Below are 20,045 nucleotides of genomic sequence, written 5' to 3' on the forward strand. Positions count from 1 at the left end.
TTTGAAGGGCAGTGGAAATGAGACAGTACTTATAAAATTATTTTATTACTTATTTTAATATTTTAATTAGAATATGTAACCCATGGGGAAGCAGGCTGTATTGTGTTTATCATAATACCTTTACATAGTAGACATTTAATAAATACTTTCTAGATTCTAATTGTAATGGATTGTCCATCAGGGTCTTTGTATCCATCCTTACCCTAATTTCATCTAGTTCCTCATTTTTGGTTCAACTTCCCAAATATGTAGCTTTTCTTTCACCTACTGTTGTTTTTCACACTCATCCAACACTCATTACAAGGTTTTGCATCTTATATAGAAGGATATGGTTAGATTAGATTATGTATGTATATATATGCATATTTATGTGTGTGTGTATATATATATATATATAGGCAGGAGACATTTATGAATTTTGTAGGGATATGAACGATGGAATCATTTGTACCAAAGACCTCAGTTTGGACACCCCCTCCAAATTCTGTCCTGATCACATTAATTCTCATAAGCCTACTCTGTAAGCAGAACAGTCAGAAGACTTCCAGGGTCATCCAAATTCCTATTTAACTTTTTCTAGTCTCAAGTAGGATGATTTCAATCAATAATTTCCAAGAGATGTTATTTCATTTCCTGCACAACGATTTAGTCAAACTGGACTTCTTTCTCTCTGACACTCCACCTTTCATATTTCCCTCTTCAATTCCACATCAGACATACATACATATATAAATTTATATGTATACACACACACATATGTAGGTACATATATATGTGTGCATATACACATAGATATGTATTACTGTGTATACACATATGTATATGTATAGTCATATTCTCAGACCCCAAGTTAAGAAAAAATCTCATTGAATCTACTTCTGTCCTCTCTAGTTTCGGAAGGATACTCAGAATAAGACCTCTCTCTCCTCTAACAAAAAGAGAAGAACTGAGGCAGGGATGAACAACTGATCCCCACAGATTGTGTTGGGCCCGAGAGAGAAATAGATCTGTCTGCTTTCTTCAGGCGGAGACATTCCGTTTTGATCAGATTAGTAGTATTGACGGCCATGGTATTCATAGGCTATGTCATTTTTGGACTAAACATTGAATCTATCCTTGATGCCATATGTTTTTCCCCAGTTCTTTTACATGAAACTATTTTTTTTTTCTGTTTAGTTCCATACATTGGGGTTTATAAGGAAGAAAAAAAATGGAACTTTGATGAAATGCGGTCTTACATTAAAAAAATGTGTGAAGGATTTCCAACTTTAAAAATATGAGCATGCTTCAACACTGATTTCATTGCACAGTCTGAATTTGCCAGCATTTGATTGTAAAACAGAAATGATAAAACAACGTAGGCCTGATATTGAGCAGTACTTATTTGCCAGTAGTTGACTATTATTCCCTTGGGGGACTGGTATCATAGAAGCAGAGTGAAAGAAGGGAAAGAGCATTATTATAAGTCAACACTCTTCTAATTTTGAAATGTCTTATATCATGAAGAAGAGCTCTTGGCCCTAGACTCTATATGAGAAACCTTTGATATTGTTACACTTCTTTGTACCTTTCTGGACTATGTTTACTGCCTCATTCCTTTCTACCTCCATTAAATGTTAAATGAGCACAACATTTTTGAGCAGGGCACTCTGGACTCTTGCCATGTGTTTGTGAATCTAATTCAACAACCAAGAATGAAGTAATTTCCCTCCAGTTTCCCCATTCCCTCTGGGAGCTAAATAGTTCAAGTCTGTATGTCAAATGGGAGTAGTTTAGATAAGAAGATATCTTCAGTTCAATTGAACTACTGAGTTTAAAAATGATGGGAATGAAAATTTTCTTCTCCTCACTTTTTCTTTCTTTTCATCTCCATCATTACGTACACCCCCCGCCACTACATACACATAACACATTTCTCTCTACAAACTCGAAGTCGTCAGGTCTATCTAATGTATAGATAGATTAGGTGTTTTCCTTTCTAGGAAATAAAGAAGAACTATGTCATCCTCTGCAATTAAATTTCATTGGTGGTCATATTTCTGTCGAAAGGCAGATTAGTCACTGGACTTCTGTCTCTAACAATTCTTAGTTTTCTTTAGAACATATTAAGGTTATAAGTAAGAATGTTTCAAAACCAGAAAAAATGAAATGTGAAAGAATGAGAAAATACTCCCAAATCCTCATTTGTGTCATTTATAAAGGGCAACTGAGCTAAGTAGATAGTCAGCCATCCTCAGCTTTGGGAAGTCCTCTGTCACGTAATGACAATGGGGACAGGAAATTAGTTATCTATTTTTGTAGGTGCCCCAGGGAGTTCCCCACTCTGATGAAATCACAGGTGTGTATCTTAAAAAAAATGTTTTCAATCCTGATGGACAGCTCCCTAGACTATTAATTTTCTTTCTCTTCTTTCATGTCATCATTTTCTCCCTTTCATCATTTCCAGCCTTTACCTCTTTTCTCATTTTTCTATTCTCTTATTTCTTTTCATTTACTCCTCTTTGTTTCACTCCCTAGTCAGAACAATTAGCACAGGTCCAGATCTTAAGCAAAAATTCAGTTCAGTTCATTTAGGACAACATATTGTATTTATGGCCTAAGTAAGTACTATTTAGTAGGTTCAGTAGGCTGTGAGGAATGATTCAAAGATCAAGATACCGTTTCTTCCCTTGGCGAGCTTATAATCTTATATAAGGACCTTAGACTTGAAGAAACAAAGAACTGAGTGTTGAATTTTTCCTGTCCAATGTTTTCATCTTTGGGTTAAGTTTTCCTCAGAATTTATCGAAGTGATAAGTTTACTTGAGAAAGTTACTACAGGCACTTAAAGAATACTGGAGACAAAAGCTTCTAGACGTGGTGATAAGAAGAGCATCAGAACAGAGATGCAGTATTTGTGTTCAGTAACCTAAGGAGCTGGAATTTGTTAATATGTAGTAGATGCAATGCACGTTTTCCAAGATAAAACTTTATTGACTGTAGCTGTAAAGCTGATTTAGAAAGATGAAAAGAAAAGAGTTCTAACCTTTTTGAGTTATGAGAGTTCTACTAACCTCTTACTCTACAATTCAGCCTGTCCTTTGGGGAAAATTAAATTTTAGAGAAATTCATTTTCCTTATCTGCCATTTCAGGCCTAGGAGCTTTTACTTCGTGGATCACTTTGTTTTCCTTTGCATAACCACTATTTGTTTCTGGGACTGCTTGGGGATATCTGTCCCATTGTATTCTCCCAAGGGCTGTCTTTCTGTATTGGCTAAAAGGTATACACTATTGCCTCAGGAATGCCTTTGTGGATCTTTCAGAGAGAATAATGTGTTAAATTTACTTGAATAAACACACAGCATTGTTGTGGTGATTAGCATTTAGTACCTAATGAAAATGGAAAATAGGATATATGAGTAGTTGTGGCATTTAGTTGAAGTTGGCATGTTTGCTTATCCAAATTCATTGCTTTTTTAGAACAATGAAGTCTTTATATAATTCTTCTGTTTACCAAGTTACATAAGGTTTTCCTGTAGATAATTCTTTAAGAATAGACTAATTATGATATATTTTGTTTGTTGAGGACTGAGAAGGGAATTATATATTTTTTTCATATAATTACATTTGATTCTAGTGAGGTTCACAAGGTAAGATTTAGAGCTGGAATCAACATTAAAGGTGTTGGTTCCAATGTTTTTATTTTACACATGAGGAAAATGAGGCAGGGAAAAATTTACACAGGGTCATACAGCAAGTTGGTGCCTGAACATGGATTTGAACTCAGATTTCCTGACTCAAGATCTAGCTCTCTATCCAATGGGCCTCATAGCTGTCCATGTCCATTATGTGTGCCCCTGTGCATACTATTTGCTTTATATTGTCAGTTCTCAAAGGATTCAGACTGAGATTATTAATTGGTTCTATATAGCTCTTATTGAAGTAAAGTTCCCAGGCACTCCATAGATGTAAAAAAATGGTCAACTACTTAAAGACATGATTTATTTTATCATAAAATACATAGATATGATATTCATAGTAATTGATATTTATGTCATGTTTAATGTACTTTATAGGACTTGTCTAATTTGAGATTCACAACAATCCTGAAGGAAGTAACATCTGAATTATTTTCATCACTATTTTATAGATAAGGAAATTGAGACTCATAAAAGTGACTTATCCATGGTTTCTTAGCTAGTGTGTCAGAAGTAGGATTTGAAACCAGATCTTCTTGACTTTAAGATTTGCACTTTGTCCACTAAGTCAAGGTACCTAACAATGTTTTAGGTTTGATTTTGTTCGGTGTTTCTGGAATTGAGTTGGATAATAATAGTTATACTGATGATGTTGCAGAGGAATTTTGATCATGGGTCTACCACTATTCCTCTGACTCTAGCTTTATTAATTACTTCTGTTATGTCATAATGGTAATATTCTACCTAATCTCAACACAGCTGTGTACTTGAAAAGAAAAATATGTAATTATCTAACTAGTTGTTCTGTCTATATGATACTGAATAGCTAAGAAGCTAAATAAGTTCAAATTATGTCCCTGCCACTTACTACTTGTGTCAAGTTACCTCACCTGCCTGGTCCTCAGTTTCCTCAAAAAAAAAAAAAAGTGTGCAATTGGATGGTTTCTAAATCGCTTTAGCTCTAAATCTATTAACAAATTCCAAACTGACTGAATTCCTTTGAACTTATCCATCATGCTTCCAGGAACTTCATCACCTTCTCTGTCACATCAGCCTTGATATCCTCTCCTCATCAGTACCCTTTGATCCTGGGACCTCTCTGATTGGAGAGTGAAGTGGAAAGAGCTCCTCTCAGAACTTCCATTTAAGGAGGGTGCCTAGACCAGCCATCTCTTCATTTTCCATCCAGCTACACTTGTCTTGACCTTCCTCCTTTCTCCTTTTTTGCTTCATTTTACATGTTGCCTTTCCAAATTAGATTATAAGCTACTTGAGGGCAAGGTCTATCATATTTCTTATTTGTATTCCCAGTACTTAGCACAGTTCCTGACATATAGTAAGAGTTTAATAAATATTTACTGATTGACTGTCAACTGATTAAAATTTGGCATCAAGTGCACATAGATGTATATACTGTATTTATATACATATGTGTGAATAATATATGTGCTTAAGAACACTGTGCTGATCTGTTATTTAATAATTATCTAGGCACAGTATACTCTTTATAAGCATGTCATCTGCTGATTTCTTCTTGGGCCATTTTTTACCAGCAAAGTATCTTCTTTTTTCAATTGCTTAGAAATATTTTAAAGCTTTTTTCAAGCTCCCCAGTTGAGCTGTCCCAGGATGTCAGATGGCATTGTGAACCTCCAAACAGAAACCTACAACCACCTAGCTTGTGCCTATGAGTCTACTTGACATATTTTCTTTTAATAACTCATAGCTGAATGTTGAGTGATCCTGAAATTAAGGTCAGCTTCTGGTTGTTGTTTATATCAGCTGTCAGATTGTAGAATAAAAAATGGCTTTTATGGGTTTGCTTTTTTATTGTTTTCCAGGGCAATGTCACTTTTTCCTGCTCAGAACCACAAATTGTTCCCATCACGTTTGTCAACTCCAGTAGCAGTTATTTGTTACTGCCCGGCACCCCTCAAATTGATGGGCTCTCAGTTAGTTTCCAGTTTCGAACTTGGAACAGAGATGGTCTGCTCCTGTCAACAGCGCTGTCAGAGGATTCTGGAATCCTGCTGCTCTACCTGGAGGATGGGATGCTGAGGCTTGTTATCCAGAAAATGACAGAACGCTCCATGGAAATCCCCACAGGTATCTGATCTTTCTCTTGCCCCAGTCAAATTTGTTTTTTTAGTTATTAAACCAACCTTAGGATATTTGGCAGAGTTCTGATAAGAATTTAAGAGGATATCTGCCCATCACAGAGACAAGTCATTACTCCACTGCCCCTTCTTCAGACCTCTTTTCATCTGAATTTTAGTCTGTGGTCAGGTCCTTTACTGCTGTATTTTTTAATTATTTCAGTTAGTAATCGTGTGTCTAATATGTCCAGGATCATACTGCATGACATGATGGCACAGAAAAATGAAAAGAAGGAAGGAAATTTTAGGATTAAAGGTGAAGCAAATGATGATGATGATGATGATGATGATAACAAACAGTAAACCCACCATAAATTTCGACAAGTTAGTAGTGTGAGATTTCATTGTGATCTGTCAGAGTGTTTTCCATGGTCCATATACACACTCTTGTTTTTAAAAATTGCTTCTATTTTTATGACAGCCTTTTATTTTCCTCTTTGGTGGGATATTTTGTTTTCAAAAAATAACAAATTATTTTTCAATTAGCATTTATTTTTCCCCTCTCACCTTCCTTTATGTGTGTGTGTGTATGTGTGTGTGTGTGTGTGTGTGTGTGTGTGATAGAGAGAGAGAGAGAGAGAGAAATAAGTCCTTCTATCTTTTATGCATTTTTTTTTTGCTTTGTATAGTCATACCCATTTTGTGGATTATTTAATAGAAACAGAGATGTACAATGCTCTGCTGAAAGTGACAACAGAATAGTGTGAAAATGTGACCTTAACCTTAGCTTCGCATTTCCCACCTCATTCCCTATTAGCTTCATTTCTTCTACTTGTTTAATCTTTTTTCTATATAAATTAATGTTTGTACAGGGTTTACTGACATAGTTGGTAAGGACTCAGGGTGGAGGAAGGGCCTCCTCTTTTCTGATGTATGGGTCTCTCCTTGAATTGTACTTCCTTCAAATGATGTTTATGGTGTTCTCTTAAATTATGGAGGAGGAAGTTAAAACCCTGAAAATGGTGTCATCTCTCAGCCCACTGAACAGTGAATAAAGAGACCAGGGTTGTTTTTGTTTGTTTTTGTTTTTTTTTTTTTTTTAATTTAAGCTTCGTGTGATCTTGGTTAAGTTATTTCAACTTTTTATGCCTTACCATTTCCAGCAAAGGAATCGAAATAATAGCTGCCTTTATTCATCTGGCAAGAAATGAATTTGAGAAACAATGTCAGATACCTCTCTGAGCTAACTAATCAAACAGACCTTAATAAAGTGAGGTTTCTTTTTAACTCAACATTTTTTTATTGAGTGACTGATTATGTGAATCCATAGAAGGACTACTTTGATGCTTCATTATTGTGTAAAGTTGACACAGGATCTTTAAAGTCTATGCTAACATAGACTTTGGCAGGTCCTACCAAGCTGGAAAGGCTTTGAATATTTGCCAACTGATAGACTATGTATATCTATTTTTTGAGTACAAGCTTGTTGAAAGAAGTCATTTTGCCCCCTTGACAATAGGGTAATGAATTTTTAGCCACAATAATTCTTGAAGATAATCTACTAAAACTTGAAGTTTTTCAAATGCATTGATGGAATTAATACCAGCAAGGATGAAATCACAGATCCCTGAAACTATTGACATATGTTGTGTACTTTGTGGGAGGGTCTAAGAGAGGTAAAAATAATGAAATGTGAAATTTGGCTCCTTCCTTCCAGATTCTAGATTGTCTGAAAATAAGTCATAGGGAAAATGGATGAAAATGAAGTTCAGAGGAATGCAAAATCAATGTAGTAGCGGCCTAGGATGGCCACATGGAGGCGAATGGATCTGGAATGAAGAATAAGATTTAGATCTGTGGAGAAGGAAGCAGTACCTTCTGTGTGAGGGATTTAAAAAAAAAAACATGGCTAAAGTTTGAGGAGAGGAAAGAGCATGGTGGATTCTGGGTGATATTGGAGGGATAGCCTTATTGGAGAAAAAAGGTTGAAGTTGGAGAGCTTCATATTATTTTATTATTATTAATTATATTATTTTTATATTAAATACATTATTAATGTATAAATATTATACATTTAGATGTGACATGTAGACTTTAGCTGGAATTTGGAGAACTGTGATCTTTCCTTAAAAATCATGAACTTGAGTGGGTCTTCCTGTGAAAATTGTAAGACTTAAGAATAATTTCCTCTACCCAGAAGGGTTTTTGGATAACTTTTTCATATTTTTAATTAGATTCAGATAATCACTGAGAATTACAAAAGTTTCTCCCAATAAACTAATCAATCATTTATTAAGTTTCTACTATGCACATGAGAAACAAATTCAGGCACTGGACATACAATAACAAACACAAAACTATACTTTCCCCTAAGGAGATCTCAATATAGCAGAGAAGAGAACATCAACATAAATAGCTGTTTATAAAATGCAAACAAAGCAGATTTAAGACTTTGGAGTAGGGGGGTGGGAGGTTAGCAAAAAAGGCCTCAGACATAAGGTGGCACTTCAGAGGTTCTTAAATCATATTTTTGAAGCTCTAGAAGCAAGAGGAGAAAACATTGCAGCCAATGAAAAAGCAAGAAACCAATTTCAGAGCTGTATGAGTCTGAGCTCAGACTTCCTGGATTAACAAAAAAAAAAGTGAAAAGTTGGTTCCAGATTGTCTCTAATTGGTGAGATTCTTGAACATGGAGTCTTGTAGGCCCCAGGTAAAAAATACAATTTTAATATTATATGGGCCCTAGTGGTACTTTGCTCCAAAACATCCAGGTGGTAGTTGTATTATTAAATGCATCTCAGTCCATTAAAACACTTTTATGACTGGAAGAAAAACTTGTAAAAGCTGTCACACTCCCCTAGTGCCTGACAAAAAGAAAAAAAAAGCCATCCACCTCCTCTTATCTGCCTTATGAAAATTACTCAAGTTAAAAATTTTTCTTAATTAGCCATATAGTTCTGCTTACACCTAGGAAAGAATCTAGCTATCTACTCCTTGCATTGTGTACTTCCTCCATTTGGAAGATGGTGAACTTCCTGGTTATTTTTTCTAAATAGCTGAAGGCTTCTTGCCCCCTTTTCTCAAAGCTTAGATTGCTTGCCATACTGACTCACTTATCAAGAGGAACAAAGTCTTCTGTTCAGATTTTAAAAGCCAGGGTATCCTCACTATCTAGACGAAATCTGAATATAGACTGCTTGATAGGCCCCATTTCCTCAGTTGTAAAATGGGAATAATAATGACATCTACCTCTAGGCTGTTATGATAATAAAGGAAGAGATAATATTTGTAAAGGACTTACCGTGGTGCCTGACACATAGTAGGTGTTTATTAGATGCTTATTTTCCTCTCTCCCTCACTCCTTCCTTCTTTTCTTCCTTCCATAGAATACTTAAGGAAGTACTTGGGAAACAATTCCGGATATAGTTATACCCTTAGGAAAATTGAAAACAGAAGCCAACTAAGTAACCTCCATTAATTGCAAGATACTAGAGAATTGTCCCCTTGATTTCAGTAGTCAGTTTTGAGTAACTTTAGTTGTCCTATTGATGTTGCTGCCTTGCAGGAAGTAGATATTAGTGTGGATAGACTAGGAATCAAGATACCCAAGACATCTAAGACTTGTTCAGATTGTTTCTCAATCAGAGACTGAGAGAGAGAGAGAGAGAGAGAGAAGGAGGAGGAGGAGGAGGAGGAGGAGGAGGAGGGAGGGAGGGAGAAGAGGTAGACTCCAAGAAACCCTAAGGAAAAAAAAAACTGCAATGACATATTTCAGAGACCTTGATTCTTATTTCTGGTCTTTCAAATGTTGTATATGATTTTTAATGCTATTTTGAGCTCTTTCCATTGGAAACGAAACAAAACAAGACAAAGAACCAAAAACTAAATTTGTCCTCAAAATAGAAGTTGTCTGAATTTAGTTGTTCCAGTGGATGAAGTATGAGGGAGTTAAAGTGTATGATGAAAGCTCTCCTCTATATTCTTTATGCTGTTCTGTTTAGTTAAAGATTGAAGTCATTTTTTTCTCCCTCTTTTTACCTGACCCTTTCTTCTAGCCTTTATATATGTGGACTTGCATGAAAGTCAGAACATTAACAACATGTATTCCTAGAACCTTATCTGTTGTAATTTTTTAAAACTTCATATCTGAGGAAGATCTGTCTTATGCCTGTATCTGAAGAATTCTGTTGACTTACTGTAGGATCATAATATCATAGGCTTAGAGCAAGAAGGGTACTTAGAGAACCTTTATTCTTTGCAGCTCCCTTATTTTACAAATAAAAAAAAGGAGACAGAGAAATGTTTTATAAGATCAAATGGATGACAAGTGATAGTACTGGAACCCCAATAGGTAAAGGGAAACAAAGATATTTTAAGATGTATTTAATCTTTGAAATTGACTTGAAGGAAGTGATATGCCCTTCTTGCTCTAAGCCTAGGCCAGGAAAGGAGTAAACTCCTCGCCCTTGATCATATCACCTTGGAAGAACTGAAAATTTACAGGTCCCTAGAAGTGATTCTGAAAACAGCTGCACAAAACCTCTGAAGCTTGGGACAGTACATTCTCCACACTATTTTTCTTGGAGGCTTTGGATGTAGGAGCTTTGACTTTGTTATATTCTTCTGGTTGTATGTTTTGATCTTCTTTGTCATCAAAGTAAGATTCTATTCTATGTTACTGTGCACAACATTTTCCTGGTTCTTCTCATTTCACTTTGCATCAGCTCATGTAAGTTTTACCAGGGATTTTTTTTTAAAGCATTCTGCTTGCCATTTCTTATAGCACGATAATATTCCATCAAAATCATACACTACAGTTTGTTCAGCTACTCTTCTTTACCTTCCAGAATATCATATTCCAATGCCTCCAATCCTTTAATATGGAAGCTGCTAAATCTTGCAGCTCCATGATATTTAAATTGTTTCTTTATGACTTGGAGAAGTATTTTCTTTTTGACCTGGGAGCTCTGGAATATGGTTATATAATTTCTGGGACTTTTCATTTTGGGATCTCTTTTAGGAGATAATTGGTGGAATCTTTCGATTTTATCCTTGGGTCCTAGGATATCAGGACACTTTTGCTTGATAATTTCTTGAAATATGATGTCTATGCTCTTTTATTTTTTTTATCCTGGCTTTCTGGTAGTCTAGTAATCTTTATTTTAAGTTTTATTTTATTCTGAACTTAAGAAATAAAACAAATATTTCCATATCATAGAATAGGGGGAAAAAATGATTGTACAAGAAACTACACATCTATTAGGTACAACTTGCTATTCCTTTAAAATATATAATAATGTTACCATGTAACTTTCTTTTTTTCCTCTCTTTCTTCCTTTTTCCTCCACCCTACAAATGGTTACCATTAGACACAAATATGTGTGTATATGTACATATACATATATATATGTATAATCATTCTATACATACTTCTATTTATCAGTTCTTTGTCTAGAAGCAGATAGTATCTTCCTTCATAGATCCTTTGTAGTTAGTTTGAGTATTTATAACAGTCAAAATGATTTAGTCACTCAAAGTGGTTCTTAGAGCAATATTGCTGTTACTGTATACAATGTTCTCTTGATTCTGCTTATTTTGCTCTTCATTATTTGCTTTCAAATAGTCTAATCATTCTTAAATTTTCTCTCCTAGATCTATTTTCCAGGTCAGTTGTTTTTCCAATGAGAAATTTCCCATTTTCTTCTCTTTTTTATTACATTCTTTTTGTTTTGTTGTTTCTTGATATCTTGTGAAATAATTAGCTTCCAATTGTCCAATAATAATTTTTAAGTAATTATTTTTTTCAGTGCATTTTTGTACTTCTTTTTCCATTTGTCAAATTCTGCTTTTTTAAGGAGTTCTTTTCTTCAGCAAATTGTTGTTCCTCTTTTGCAAGTTGACCAATTCTGGTTTTTGAGGTCATATTTTCTTAAGTATTTTTGGTGCCTCTTTCCCCAAGCTGTTGACTTGCTTTTCATAATTTTGTTGTGTCACTCTCATTTATTTTCCTGGTTTTTCTTCTAACTCTCTCATTTTCAAAATCTAGTTTTTTGGTTTTTGTTTTTGTTTTTTAGCTCTTCCAGGAATTTTTGTTGGACTTGTGTCCAGTTCACATCCACCCTACCCCTTGAGGCTTTGCTTGTAGCTATTTTGACACTGTCGTCTTATTTTAAGGTTGTGCCTTGATCTTCTCTGTTACCATAGTAACTTTTTATTGTCAGGTTCTTTTTATTTTTTTGTATTTGCTCATTTCCCCATCTTTTTCCTGACTTTTAACTTTATATTAAAGTTAGGTTGTGCTCTCAGGGTAGTGGGGGCACTGTCCCAAGCTTTAGATTTTTCATGCTTTTTTTTCCCCCACAGCTAGTTCTGGGGGTCTATAAGTTTTGCTGCTTCCAAGGTGATATAATCTGAGGAGAGGTGTGGTTACTGCTATCCTGACCTGTGCTCTGGTCTTTACCGCAGCCACAAGAGCTGTCTATTAGCCCTAGAACTGAGACTTGGGCTCCTCTGCTCCCCTGTGGGCAAAAGAGCTAGTGTTCCTTTCTTCCTTGGAACTTAGACCTGGGCCTCTGGGCACTAGTGAGTAACTATAAGCAATCATCTCCACCCTGGAACTGTGACTAGGCTACCATTCCTCTGAAGCCACAAGCACTAATGTTCCTCTTTGCTCTGGAACTGAAACCGAGAACTGCTTATGGGCAATGCAATGGATTCCTGCACCCAGTGCTAGCAAGGGTCCTTTATTTTATCTTTCTGTTGTCTGACCCCCTTAATGTATATGACATGAGAGTTCTTAAAATGGTCGCTGCAGCTGCCTCCAATACCTGCTGCTGGCATTGCTGAGATATGGTCTGGGCTGCTCTTTGGGACTGACTAATGCCCTCATGTGACAGACCTTTCTTGTTGAGCTTCTAATTTTGTTGGGCAGGAAAATTGCTCCACCCCAACTTATTTTTGGCTCTGCTACTCCAGAATTCAGTTTGAGGTATTATTTTAAAGTTGTTTGGAAAGGAATTTGGGAGAAATCAGGTGAGTTCTTGCTCTACTTCTGGGCTCCCTACATATGTACCTTCAACCCTTATCTCTATTTTTTTTTTTGGTTAGGCAATAGGGTTCAGTGACTTTGCCAGGATCACACAGCTAGTAAGTGTTATGTGTCTGAGGCCACATTTGAACTCAGGTCCTCCTGAATCCAGGGCCAGTGCTCTATCCACTGCACCATCTAACTGTCCCCAACCCCTATTTCTTTTTTCTGCTCCTGAGTAGACAGGTTTGTATATGAGTAGGTACCATTCCAACTTGGCCACTACCTTCTTGTCCTCTTCCTCTTTGCCCTTATGAACCTCAACTTATTTATACTGTTACCACTACTACTACAATGAAGATGATGATAATGATGATGATGATGATGATGATGATAATGATGATAGCTGGCATATTTTGGAGAACTTTAAATTTTGCAAAGCACTTTACATATATTATCTTATTTGATCCTAACAAAAACCTGAATGGTACGTACTATTATCCCCATTTTCCAGATGGGAAAATTGAGACAAACAGGTTAAGAGAAAAAGCCAGGGTCACACAGCTAGTAAGGAAGGTAGGATTTGAACTTAGTTCTTCCTGATTTCAGGTTTAGAGCTCTCTCTACTGTATAACCTAAATTTACTTCAAAAAGCTCCCTCTATTTCTTGGTATTTACAGAAATCTGTCAGGGAACGTGAGCAAAACAAATTCTTGTCAGAACAGAGTTCAGAAATCATCCAATAAAAGGAAAACATTATTGTGTTTGTATGATTAGCACAAATTGTGGTTTCCTTGACCCCCTAGACCAAGGTTTCTTAACATTTTTTAGATTATGAGTCCCTTCGAAGATGATGTTTTTAGATGTATAAAATACAGAATATGATAAAGTAAACACATATTGAGATAAAGAGGTTTACATATATCTATTCTGTATCTATATTTCCCCATCCAAGTTCATGGACCTCCAGAAATCTGTTTAAAGAATTCTCAAGTGAATATGAACTTTGATTAAGAATCCCCCCCCCAAATTTTTTCCAGTTTATATTATGCTCCCATTATTGTCTATTCAACTGGAATGCAAGTCACTGATAGGAACTTGTGCTTTTCTAACCTGTCTTGTTTTGCAGACACAAAGCAAATATCTTATAGTCCCTCAATACATTTTAATTGATGGAAGCTCAGATTAACTAACTCAGGAAAGCTCCTATATTAAAGCTAAACCAAGACTGAACTTTCTCTATTACAACCTCAAGGTTTGGGATTATATTAATGTAGTATCTGGTTCAGCTGCTTCAACAATGATATCAGATATTCAGTTGCAACAAACAGCAAGATTTTATTTTTTAAATAATATATATATATATATATATATATGTGTGTGTATATATTTTGCTACAATCAAAGGCAGCCAAGAGGACATGTAAAACAACCCCAGAAAAATTCTGAGGCACAGAAATCTGGTGGTGAAAAATGGATTGGTACTAATTTCTCACAAATACTTATTAAACACCAGTGATTTGCTAAAATTTCTGCCAGGCTACAGAATGAAATATTCACGAGGGCAAGCACTAATTAGAGAAAGGCCAACACAGATCCCAGTAGTAGTTTCTATGATTGAGCAAGGCACGTCTCACTATGATGGAAGAACTCACCCTGATTAATGCTGGCAGCCAGATGGTTACAGGCTACAACTCTGTAATTAACATAGCTGCTCCCAAAATGTTACCCTCTTTCATACAAGCCATTTATATATTGCTGCCATCTGTACATCAAGTAAACATGACTAGTCTATGAACTCTCTTCTCTCCTACAATTAAGTTGTCACCAACTAAATGCCTTCTTGTTTTAGCTAAGATAACGTTGATGAGACAATCCCATTAGTGAGGGTAAATAGAGAGGTTCAGAACTGTAACTGTCACGACAGGATGTTTGACTATGTTCAGAGTTGAAAGTCCCAACCTGGATTCTCTTATTAAAAGTCTCAAATGATTCTTCTTCCAATCCCTACTTATAGACAAATTCAGCTAGTTCCTCAAACTGCAAAACAGACTTCATTCACAAATAAATCTAAAATTTTTGAACTATGTAAAAAAGAAATAACAAAGGCACCATAATTATTATTTCATTCATCAAGCATTTGTTATTTGTTTTCTAAGTATAGACCACTATGCAGGTGCTATGAAACATAAACATTTTAGATAAACATGGTCTAGGTCCTCATGGACTTTAAAGTTTAATAGAGTGTTAAGACAACTATAGATAACAACAAACAATAATAGACAATAGGGATAGTTACAGGACTAGTGATTTTATCTATATAGAGGACACATAAATAAGGAAATTCCTTCTAATGGTACAAACTGGCACTATCTATGCAACCTATAATATGACAGAGTTGCCTTGAGTACTAAGAAGTTAAATGACTATCCCAAGGTCACACAGTCAGGATGTGTCATAGGAAACATTTTTGCCCACATCTTTCTGATTCCTCAGCTGGCTGTCTATCCACTATAGCAGAGGTTCCCAAACTTATTTGGCCTACCTCCCCCTTTTCAAAGAAAGGAATTACTCAGAATCCCCTTAGAAATCTATTTTCTTTAACCTTTTAATTTTTTTCTTGATATATGCATTAATTTCAAAACACATATTTTTTTAAAATGATGCATCTTACATTTAATAATTTATTTTGAATTTGTTTTTTCCTACATTGAAATTTTGATGATGCAATATTGCATCATGTAACAGTATAGTATTGTACTGTAAACAAGTCATTACATGCATATATTCCTGCTGATGCATGCTAGACTTCTTGACAATGTGTGGCAAGCTCACTTGCCACAACTTGCTTGTTAAGACCTATCGGCAGACTTGACCACTGATCGGTTATAACTTGCGTTTTGTGTGTTTATTTGGAAAATAATATAATCACTTTGACTTTAACTCTGTTACATAACAGATGAAACATGTATGAATGGTTTTTTAAAATTTTCTTCTCTTCTCTTCTTTCCTTATGCTTCCACCATACTCATTTTTTTTCAATATCTCCCAATTGCACCTGAGGCTACTACTTCCCCCCCCATCATTCCAGTGCCCCCAGGTGGTGGTATCTCCCACCTTAGGAACCTCTGTGACTATAGCATGCTACTCTTAAAATTCATGATTAATTAATTTAAGAGAGGAGGTACAAAGTGAAGAAATGCTGTGTGAGGTCTGAGGGGAGAAGATGTATCAACCACAAAAATTAGAGAAGGCTTACTGGAAGAGTATTTGTGTTGATCTTTAACAGATGAATAGGTGAAGAAAGGACTAGAGGACATTCCAACAATAAAATCAGTAAAGGAAAGGATATGAGACAGCACAGGTTGTGTCCAGGGACAGAGTATTGTCATTTGGAACATAAAAAGAGTAAAGGAGAAATAAATGATAAAAAAAAAGCTGGAAAAGTAAATGTGTCTTGAATGTTAGGAATAGAAGTTTAAACTTTATTCAGACAAAGAGAATCTAATAGATTGACTAATAGATAATACTGCCTTTTTTTCATTAAGTACTCAGCTAATAGTACAATTACAAATAGGTCCATTCAGTCTTTATGCAAAACTGTTGCTACTCTCCCAAATTTTCTACTTTGCAACTGATTTTCCCATTTTCTAAGTCAGATTCTGTCTTTGTTACAGTCCTTAATTTTTGCTGTACTGGCGTTCCATATCCACATTAGAAAAAAAAAAAATGATAGCAATCTCCCATTCTAGCCCAAAACAGTAACTTACTATTTAGGCCTGTTTGGTAGCAGTCTTTCTATCAGTGTAAATGGAGAGTTCTCTCAAATAGGACATCTTTTTATTTAATAGTATTTTATTTTTTCCCAATTATGTGTTAAAACAATTTTTAGCATTCACTTTACAAGATTGTAAATTCTAAATTGTTCTCTCCTCCATTCTCTTCCCCTCTTCTGAAAATGGTAGGAAATTTGATATAGATTATAGATTTGCTATCATATAAAACTATTTTTATATTAGTCGCAGTTTTGAAAGAAAAAAATAGATCAAAAGGAAAAAAAAACATGAAAAAGAGTAAAGTGAAAAAAATATGCTTCTTTCTGCATTCAGAGTTCATCACTTTTTTATCTAGATGTGGATAGCATTTTCCTTCATGGATCCTTTATACTTGTCTTGGATCATTGTGTTGCTGAGCACAGATGAGTCATTCATAACTGATCATCACACAATGTTGCTGATACTGTGTATATTGTTTTCTTTGTTCTGCTCATTTCAGTTTGCATCAGTTTGTAGAAGCCTTTCCAGGTTTTTTTCTGAAATCTGCCTGTTCATCATTTCATATGTGCCTGAAACATAGTAAATGCTTTATAAGTGCATGCCCTTCCAACTTTCTGATAATATATCATTGAGAAGCTACTGCAAGTGCAATGCATAATGATAGGATGATCCATCTTGTTAAAATTAAACATTTATTATTCAAATTTGATAAAACTAAATGTCTAAGAAATATAAATAAGTTTATAGTGATTTTTTAAAAGTTTGTAGATTTATAATTTTAAAGTCTTAAAAAGTTAAAATTGCACTAAGACTTTTGGGGCACCCTCTACATATCTTTTCAATTCAATAAATTCAATAAACATTTATTAAGTACCCATTATGATGCAACAGGCTGGGCCATCTCCAGTTGTCTTGACTTATGTCTTGCCACTGGACTCCAATGACTCTGGAAGAGAGAGTGAGGCTGCTAACACAGCACTGCCTCACTTAAATCCAATTCATTTGAAAGTCAGGACATCACCCTCTTGATGTCATTGGTCTTCTTTGAGAACCAGGCATGAACAACAATAACAACAATGTGACAGGCACTATGCTAAGCACTGGGGATGCAAAAAGAGATAAAAGACAGTCTGTGCCCTCAGGGAAATTACAATGGGGAAGACAACATGCAAACATATATATATATATATATATACACACACACACACACATATATACACACACACATATATGTATATATATACACACACACATATATAGATATGTATATTTATATATGTATGTGTGTATGTATATGTATACATATATGCATATATATACATACACACATACATATACACACAAATATAATAAGTAAGAAATAATTAACATAGGGAAGGTACTGCAATGAAGAGGGATTGGGCAAAGTTTCCTGTTGAAATTGGGATTTTTATTTGGGACTTCAAGGAAGCCAGGGTGGTCAATATTCAGAGCAGAGTAGGAAGAGTGATCCAGGCATGGGGGACAGCCAGAAAAAAAAAATTCCTAGAGTTGGGAAATGCAGTGTCTTGTTCATGGGATAAACAGGAGGCCAGAGTTACTGGGTGGAAGAGTACATGTTACAGAGTAAGAAGTAAGTAATAAGAAAACTGGAAAGATAGGAGGGACTTAAGTTATAAGGAACTATATAGATCTATATCTATCTGTCTGTCTATCTATCTATCTATCTATCTATCTATCTATGTATCTGTGTATCTATCTATCTATCTGTCTATCTACCTATCTATGTACTGATACAAAAGATACTTCCTAAATTTAAGGACCTCACAGTCTAAAGGGGAAGAAAACAAGCAAACACATATGTACAAAAAAGCTATATAGAGGATAAATAGAAATAATTAAGAGAGAGAGAAGGCAGTAGAATTTGGAAGAATTGGAAAATTGTTCCTGTCAAAGATGGAATATTATTTGAAACCCTTGAAGGAAGCCAGAGCAGCTGAGGGGCATATGTGAGGAGGGAAAGTATGGCAGGCCTGGGGGACAGTCAGAGAAAATGCCTGGAGCCATTAGCACTATGTGATGGAAACTGCAATAACAATGTCACTTTAGACTTCATTAAGGGAGGGAGACTAAGCAGAAGAATTGTAGTGATAATGACTTCCAATTTTTGCCTGGTGAAACCACATTTTGAGTATTTTCTTTAGCCTTGGCCTGTACATTTTAGTTAGGATACTAACCAACTGGTCCGAGTCTATGGTAGACCTGCATTTCATAGCATGCCAACCCCAATTGAAGAGACTGTAAATATTTTGCCTGAAGATGTGAAGACTTAGGGGGTACTTCTTTATTGATCCCATTGTCTTCAAGTTTTATAATCTCTCTTCTGAATGACATTTCCTAGATTTTTTTTTTGCATGACCCTTAAAGCCTCAGAGCAATAATTGGAAGTTCCAGAGAAAAATATACCTGCTGAATGTAAAAGGAAAAACAAACAAACCAACCAACCTAGAAATTAGAATTGTCCCAATGAGTAAGATGCTGTCTTTGATGGCAGTGGGATTCCTCTTTTGAAATTTTCAAACATAGTCTTGGTGAACACTTATCAACAATTTTATAAAAAAGATAATATTAGACGTTTTAAGATTAGAATGAGATGGTCTCTGAGCACCATTCCTTCTTTGAGATTGTATGATTCTGTCTCCTGGACCATCAGTATTTTATTAGAACAAAGACATAGTTCTGGCTGAAGTTGGAAAGGATTGGAAAATATCATTGACTCTTACATTTACCTACATATAAATACACTAAGGTATCTACAATAAAGTATCTGATGATAATTATATTAGGAGCCTCTTTAGTTGGGGAGAAAATATAGACATGGGAAAGACTTTTCTGAGGGCTCACTGAAGGGAAAAAAAATATGATTAGGCTAGCATGGATTTAGTCACAGATCCTTGAGGAGGTGGATTTTGAGCCAGGTCTTGGAGCTTTCCATGGATATGTAAAGGTCCATTTCCTCATTTTATAAGAGTTAGTCATTTTATCTGAATTTAATCATCACATTAGTATTTTTTTTAAAGGAGATCAACATGATCCCTCAAGTCCAGGAAACAGAACAGTAATTCAGTATCCTACCCTACCCTATGGGTCCTCACCTTTTGTCTTCAAATTGCCAAATAAACTCCCCCCTTAAACCTCCCTAAGGAAAATACACACACATACACACACACACACTTACACACATATATTATATATATGTATGTATATATATATGTACATATATATAATATATATACTGAAATGATTGAAAGAATGGAAACATGTTATAAAATTCATTGAAGGTTCCCTGTGCAACTTGGAAATGAAGAGAGAGGGTTTACAACTGGCAGCCCCAGTGGCACTTTCCCTGCCTTAAAAGTACAAATGATGAAACACTCAGGCAGCTCATAAAAACAGTCATTTCATGCTCCAAATAGAGTCTAAATGGAAA

At 35.3% G+C, this 20,045-nt stretch overlaps 1 protein-coding gene across 1 annotated transcript in view; it reads left to right on the plus strand.

Moving 5' to 3' along the window:
- The window catches only part of CNTNAP5 (contactin associated protein like 5), an 880,169-nt gene that overhangs the window by 438,379 nt on the left and 421,745 nt on the right, over positions 1 to 20,045 (plus strand). The window contains exon 8 of the mRNA XM_027854715.1: positions 5,520 to 5,784. Within this exon, the coding sequence (XP_027710516.1) occupies positions 5,520 to 5,784 (265 nt within the window). The remainder of the gene's footprint in view (positions 1 to 5,519; positions 5,785 to 20,045) is intronic.

This window comes from Vombatus ursinus, unplaced genomic scaffold (genome assembly GCF_900497805.2).
Source record: "Vombatus ursinus unplaced genomic scaffold, bare-nosed wombat genome assembly UNPS02010548.1, whole genome shotgun sequence".
Lineage (NCBI taxonomy): Eukaryota > Metazoa > Chordata > Mammalia > Diprotodontia > Vombatidae > Vombatus > Vombatus ursinus.